The sequence below is a fragment of the Eucalyptus grandis genome, chromosome 5, assembly GCF_016545825.1.
Source record: "Eucalyptus grandis isolate ANBG69807.140 chromosome 5, ASM1654582v1, whole genome shotgun sequence".
NCBI classification, from domain to species: Eukaryota; Viridiplantae; Streptophyta; class Magnoliopsida; order Myrtales; family Myrtaceae; genus Eucalyptus; species Eucalyptus grandis.
Genome location: NC_052616.1, coordinates 62,335,755 through 62,342,841, shown reverse-complemented (window position 1 = coordinate 62,342,841; position 7,087 = coordinate 62,335,755). Strand labels below are relative to the sequence as shown.

The following is a 7,087-nucleotide window of genomic DNA, read 5'->3' as shown; positions in this document are numbered from 1 at the left end:
AACCTCGCCAGTTTGCATATCTTTCAGGTGCAAGAACGAATGAGTAGGGACGAAACATGCTTATGCACACAGGAATTCCGATAAGCCAGCCTGTAGAGGATCGACAGCACAATTGCAACCACCCTGGATTCAGTCATCTCACACATTTCGCATTTAGCATGTTTCCACAAGCTCATATTTTCAGCAATAGAGCAGTAAATATGAATTCATACCCAAGAATCCAAAGTAGCTTTTATACTGCATAATTTTGATATCACAGGGAAAGAATAGATAAAAAGGAATTATACACGTATCCCAGCCTACAACACCAAATAGTCATGCCAAATCAGTCACCTAAAAATAATCGCAATCGAATGGGTTAAATTGCACTCTTACATCCCTCGGGAAAGAAGAAATGGAAGAGGACATTTCCTAACTCATCAAGGGAAAACTCGACTAAGGAATTACTATCGTTCCACCCAGGTTCCAAATGATACAATTCTGACTGTATTGCCCAGCAGTTAGAAAATGTTGAACCCCAACAGAAACTGGTGACACTGCCTGCTGTAAATGAATGAACTTACTGTGACATACAAAGCACCTCAGGTTCCTCCAAGAATCCCTTGCAGAGTGCTGGGATGAACTAAAATGCCATCCGACCAGCAAGCCTACTTTCTGATATCCTTCTGTCTATGGCTGCATCAATTGAATTCATCTGCAAAATAAAGCAACATATATATCAGAAGACAGCAGTCATCACTATTCATGGACAACTCGTGCATCAAGCTTTTCCTCCTCGAAGATACCAAATATTGCAAAAGAATCTGACCTGAGCCAAGCCTGAATGGACTGATCGATCAATAAAGTAAATTGTAATGATGCTAACAATAAATAGTATCTGTTGGTACATCCTCAGCCCAGCCAAAACCCACATTTAGGAATTGGGAATAAGACAAATGAGCAGAATCAGAAATGCATTATTGTAAGAGTTAAATAACCCTCCTCAAGAGAGTTGATGCTAGCTTTGAGTATCATTGTTCCTACGACAACAGGCTTGGGATTGATACAAGGAAAAACAAATACCTACTTGATTTTGATGCCCACAAGTTGGTGAATTGCTTGCAGACTGGAAGAAGGCCACTAAAGAAATATATTGCTCGACATTGACAATGCGATTCATGCAGTAAATTATTTGATTCTAGATTTTTTTTTTCTCAGGTACGTCAACTCTAAATGAGGAAAAAAAAATGAAATTTTCTAAGGCAGTACCTTCTACATATACCTCATGTACAATCATATCCAAAATCAGGAAGCATTTAGCCTACTTACTTGGTTAGAGGTGCATAAGAACGTCGAATGTTGAAAAGGCAGTGAAGACTTACCTGGCTGGTTTCATCATGCACCTGATATTTTGGTAGGGACATTCTTCTTTCCTCCTGCGAGCGTTTTCAGTAACAACCATAAAAACCATTGCCCAAGGAACGATAGAAGAAAGTGAAAAAGACATTATATATAATAGAAAGTAATTACCATGGACATCGCCTCATCATCCCAAACTAGATAGACTTCATTAGTTGCAGGCTGGGTTGCTGGAGCTTTATTCGTAATCACTGGAGGAGGTCCAATTGAAGGACCACCAGTGTTTGGACCGGATGCATACGAATGTGAATTCACCACGGACCCATCTATTATTTATAAAAAAAAATGCCATAAAAAATTAAATATAATCCCATTAGACACAAAGGATCAGTATCGAGTGCAAAATGATGGAAATCTTAACTCACGTTAGGAGACGATGTACAGTCATTGACATAACACACATGTTAGATGCAAACCCTCTTGAGTAAAACATTCAATGAATAGCAGTTGTCTGGCAAAAGAAAAAAAAAATAAAGGCACAGAACATTGCTTCGCTCACAGTTTTATACCGAAAGACACAGAAGGGTTGATGCATATCTAAGAGCCAGCTTAGCTCAGTTTCAGTAGTTGCTCAGACGCTTCATATGTACGTTTATGTACATTAATTAAGAATGAAGCAACAGGAACGTAACATCTACTGCAACTTACAAAGGTCAGGAGACAGCAATATCATTCATGCTTGGGTAGCTATATTTGAAAGATCTCCGAATAGTGAAAATTGTTGAAGCCCAAACCACATTCCCAGTAAAGCAAGACCACACAAAAAAGCTACAGAATACACGGTTCTCTTGATGATTAACATTTTTTTCACTCAACCAAATTGACTCACTTTTATCTTTTGATCAGTCCAATTCCAAAGAAGCCACTATAAAAAACCTGATAATGTCTAACCAATAGAAACGCTTGCAAATTAATCACTATGAAAACCTTGCTACTGATTGTGAGATCTAGCTATGGACATTTTACCTTTCTATGAGACACTGTTAACCCAGCAATGCAAAATATCATTGTATCAGAATCAGATAGACAAAATGGTTTCTCAGACTTATAGTCGGACATGATGTTTCTCGCATTTCAATAATTTGACAATGATGAATCACTCTTTCTAAAATATATGTCCACATTAGTTTTTCAGTCTAAATGCTTCACCTCATTTTCGTATAATGCTTATACACCTATCTCCATCTTTTCTAATTCATTTCGACTACTTTTGGGAACCTAGCAATTTAACTCAATTCAACTGATAATTTACATAATCGTGGCCTAATAATCAACAATCTGTCTTTCTGGCTTTAAATATACACTTAACAAATAATGGGATTATCTAAAGTTGGCATACAAGCATCAAATGCTCTCACACACACTATGTCCAATGACGATCACGATGCAAGACCAAAATAAAGAGACTTCCAAGTTCCAATAACTGCAAACTAATAGTGATTGTTGGGATCAAGAGTTCCGAAGAAAATTCAAACCTTTGAGTAGTGAAGCAGAATACTACCTGCTATTGTTGGACTGACACTAGCATGGGCAGCCAAGCTCTTGAGATCCGCTGGGGAATTTTGAGCATTGCCTGGTGAGACATATGGTGTACTTTGCATCGGCATACTGCTATTACCAACTGGAAACAAGGGCTGAGATACAGGAAGAGAAGTACTGGAGGAAGGCAGTCCAGGGGGAGTTATCTGCAATGAAGATGGATATGTAGCAGATGATGTGGATGGAACTGCCGTTGGCACAGGAAACAACGGTTGCTGCATTGGAGGCAAAGGCGCAGGCATAGGAGGAGGATGTGAAACTGCTGGATAAGGTGGAAACCAAGGTTGTGGACGCGGAGGGATTGCCCAACCACCAGGAGGCACTGATAAAGCATTATAACTGCAAAAACAATTAATCAATGAGAGCATAAAGTCAGCTCAGCCTGACCTGTAAACACAAAATAGAAGTGGAAATAACTTTTTAAAGAGCTGATGCACTACAAACAATCTACAGAGGGCTAATAATGCTCATCTGACGAGATATTACATTCACCAGCATACACCTCATTCATTTTCTGTTCACGATTCCACATTTTATTGAAAACAAATTAAATTGTAAAATTGCTATCACATGATGTCCTGGGACCCATACTGTACCAGCAAAGCCAAAGGACAGACTACATCATCATCAGGGCATAAACATTAAGAAACAGAAATTCCTTATTTTTACAGCTAAATAACCACTGATGTTAAATTACAGCCTAAGGAGAAATTAAGCAGCTCAAAAAGGGATAAAGTGATGAGGAAAAACTTTACACTGGTGGCACTGTGCCTAAGGTCGGCTGAGGAGGATATCTGACCCCCAATGCTCCAGGAACAATGTTAGGAGCAAGCGGAGCAGATCGAGGCTCGACTTTGGCTGCTTTAGAAGGAGCTTCCTCATCTGCAAAACGTTCTAAATGTTAAGACACTGAATAACCATCATTTGCCACCCATTTCTTTTTATGAAAGTTTCCTGCACATACTGGACATAGCAGAATTAGTTCAGCTTCTCATAGAAACCATAAAAAATGACATAATCCAATCATGGTGAGTACCCAACCAGGTCCGAATAATTTCTCCAAATGATCGAATCAGTTTTAAGTCAAAATGAAGACTGAATTGACATATTAAAAATATCAGATACTTATGTATGCAGATGTTGTTTTCCTTTAAACAAAACTCAACTTAAATTCACACATGGACCTCCTAAATATACATGTTATTACGAGGCTAAAGAAATGCATTAGGAAATCCAAGCATATCACCCCTAGTCAAAGCCCTTCAGTACTCCATAAGACACACAATCCGTACTTATTGTACCATTTCCTTTTAAATTTCAAGGTTGCATCATATAATTCCACATCCTCTCTTGCCAAAAAAAGACACTACTTCTACCACAATTCAAGAGTATAAAAATTTCTAGAGAAGTTTAGGCAAGCATTTACACATAATTGGAACAATTAACAATCTAAAGAGATTGCTCAGCCACTGGTCAGCATGAAAAACAAAAAATGATCCACCCATTTAAAGTGAATCTACTGTATACTTTAACAGCACAAAGGTATAATTGGACCTCTAGCTGATCAATAAATTCGACAAAACTGTATGGCCCTAATTATGATCCCCAAGTGTATGAGGCTCTCAGCTATGCAAGGGCGAAGAAAGGTCATTTGCATGACTTGAACCCCTACCTTCCACTCACAAGGGATTACCCCAATCGTGACACCAAAGCTAGACCTCTAAAATCTTAATGGCTCTATCAAGAATATCATTGGCCCAGAAGATCAAGCATCTTAATTTACTTTTAAAAAAATGTATAAGATAAAAGTAACACCCCTACATAGAAGCACTCCAAGCGCCCAGTTACTTCAAATAAACTTTCAATCACCACATAAATACGTAGCGCGACCGCATGCATGCATGAGGATCCTCACCTTCCTCTCCATAATGAGCAGCCAAGACATCAGGTGGGATTCCTTGCATTCCATATATTTCAATTTCAGTAGATTCTCTACCAGGCTTAGCATTAGGAACCCTGCATAACAACAGCACCAGAGAAGAAACTATCAAAATAAAAAAGCATTAGAGCAAGGAAACTAGAGTTGAAAAAGAACATGAGGACACCAGCCACTTGTATGGACACTTTGTCTTGAGTCCTTTGTCAGCTTTTTTTACTTGTCAGGTAACTCTAAGATTTGCCTCACTATTGTCTAGGGCTAGTGGTAGACATGGACCTTTTTTCTGTACTTGAAAAGAAGATTGTTGGTGGTAGGGGAAGGCTTTTCCATGGAGTGCTATTTGGAAAGTGGGAGTACCAACTAGAGTTTCAACTTTAGTTTGGGATGCATCTTGGGAACATAATCGCGCATTAGACAATTTGCAAAAAAGAGGGATTGTGTTGGTCAATAGATGATTTTCGTTGCAAGGGAGAGGCAGAGACAGTGAGACATCTCCTTCACGATACACGGACGAGATGAACTGGGTGGCCACTTTGGCATGCACTGGGCTGTCTTGGGTTATAGGAGGACAAGAATTATGGGTATGGCAAGGTCTTCTTCCGCCTCATGCTAAGCAAAGGAGGATTTTTTTCATCCCTCTTGCCGTTTTTTGGTTAATTTGGAAAGAGCGGAATAAGAGAGGGAGACGCCTACTTTCGCAATTATTGAAAGTTGGCTGAAGATCTTATATTTTGGTATAGTGGAATGTTATGTGCGGATGTAAATGCTTTAATTGACATTGTAGATGATTTGTCTTGTAAATGAGCTCTTTTGGCACCTAGCCCTTTTTCCACATGAGTTCCCCTCGGTTCCCCTTAGTAATATTTTCTTTTACCTATTAAAACTTAAAAAAAAAAAAAAAAAAAATCAAAACACCAGGCAAATCTAATGCATAGTCTATAGCATATACGATGTAGCACTTTATCAAAAGGGTAACCTTAACCCAATCAGAAACCATACTAAACGAAAGAGGGAGAAAAACCATCTAAATTAAGATCGCGGTTTCACTTTCCGTGCTCAAACTAGGTGGATTGTCACTGTAAACAAAAAAAATGCCTACTTCTCATAAATCAAAAAAATGAGAAAAAAAGAGAATCGAACGCGAACTACAAACAATCACCATTCGGTGAGCTAAAGAAAATCCCAGCAACTAGAATTCTCATCCACCCATACCAACCCAACCGAGCCAAACCCAGAGAGCACCCCCAATCCCAAAAGTCGTCGCCCGGATCAACAAGCGTGGGAAAACTACAAAATATCGCGAAATTTCTCCAACAATACTTGGGAAAAAACACGGAACCACGCGCCCGAAACCGACAGCATAGAACAAAAAGCACCGCAACAATCAAGCAACGACAGAGGGAGAGAGGGAGAGAGGGGGGTACTTGGTGACGGCCTCCTTGTGGACCTGGAGGACGTGGATGGCCATGCCGGAGGCGGTGGAGAGCTTCTTGTGGCAGGCGTGGCACTTGAAGTGCTTGGCCTTCTGGTGCTGCACCAGGATCTTCTCGTCGTCGAACTCCCGGTCGCAGTAGTAGCACCACACCTTGGACGACGCTCTCTTCTTCTTCTTCCCCATCAGCACCCTCCAATCGAAAGCCTCCGCACCCGATCCCTCTCGATCTCGATCTCCGGCGGGGCTCGACGGCGGCGGACGGCGGCGGGAGGAGCTAGGGTTTATGCGTCGCCCCTCTTTCGCGCTTTCTCTCTCTCTCGGGTCGGGAATGAGATTGTAGAGAGAGAGAGAGAGAGAGATGTACGTTTTCGTTGTTGGATCTTTCGAGAAGACATGTAGATTCGGAGGCTGACGTAGGATGCTCCCGTCGGTCCGGAGAGCCAATAGGAGGCGGCCACGTAGGCTCGCGGTGGGGCCCATGATGGACGACGTGCCGGGCCGGCGGCCGGGGTCCGAGTCAAGCCATCGCCTTCGAGGGTAAAATCGTCCGAAACTTTATTGAGATGCGAATTTGCTTTTTTTAACTATTATCATTAGCAAAAACGTGCAAAAAGGATCGAAACTCTAAGAGAAGGAATGTAACTCAGAATGAACTTAGGACGGATCCATCTTCTTCTTTTTTTTGGTAAAATAGGACGGATCAATCTTTTGAAATACGAAGTAACCGGAACTATGTTTTGAGTTTTTTCGACGTCAATGAGGGTCCGATTACTAAA

The 7,087-nt window shown here is 40.8% G+C and overlaps 1 protein-coding gene across 2 annotated transcripts; it reads right to left on the bottom strand.

Annotated features, from left to right (window-relative positions):
- Window positions 1–215: 215 nt before the first annotated feature.
- Window positions 216–6,651, bottom strand: LOC104445828 (protein SUPPRESSOR OF FRI 4). Of its 2 annotated transcripts, XM_039312639.1 has the most exons (8): window positions 6,301–6,651; window positions 4,853–4,953; window positions 3,693–3,819; window positions 3,056–3,276; window positions 2,900–2,971; window positions 1,510–1,664; window positions 1,362–1,415; window positions 216–694 (listed from the first exon to the last, which is right to left on the bottom strand). In XM_039312639.1, the coding sequence occupies exons 1-8, from the start codon at window positions 6,492–6,494 to the stop codon at window positions 623–625; spliced, it is 996 nt and encodes a 331-aa protein (XP_039168573.1). In that variant the 5' UTR covers window positions 6,495–6,651; the 3' UTR covers window positions 216–622. The 2 variants fall into 2 exon arrangements, with proteins under 2 accessions (XP_039168573.1, XP_010058057.2); XM_010059755.3 differs by having other exon boundaries at window positions 2,900–3,276; window positions 6,301–6,650.
- Window positions 6,652–7,087: the final 436 nt, after the last annotated feature.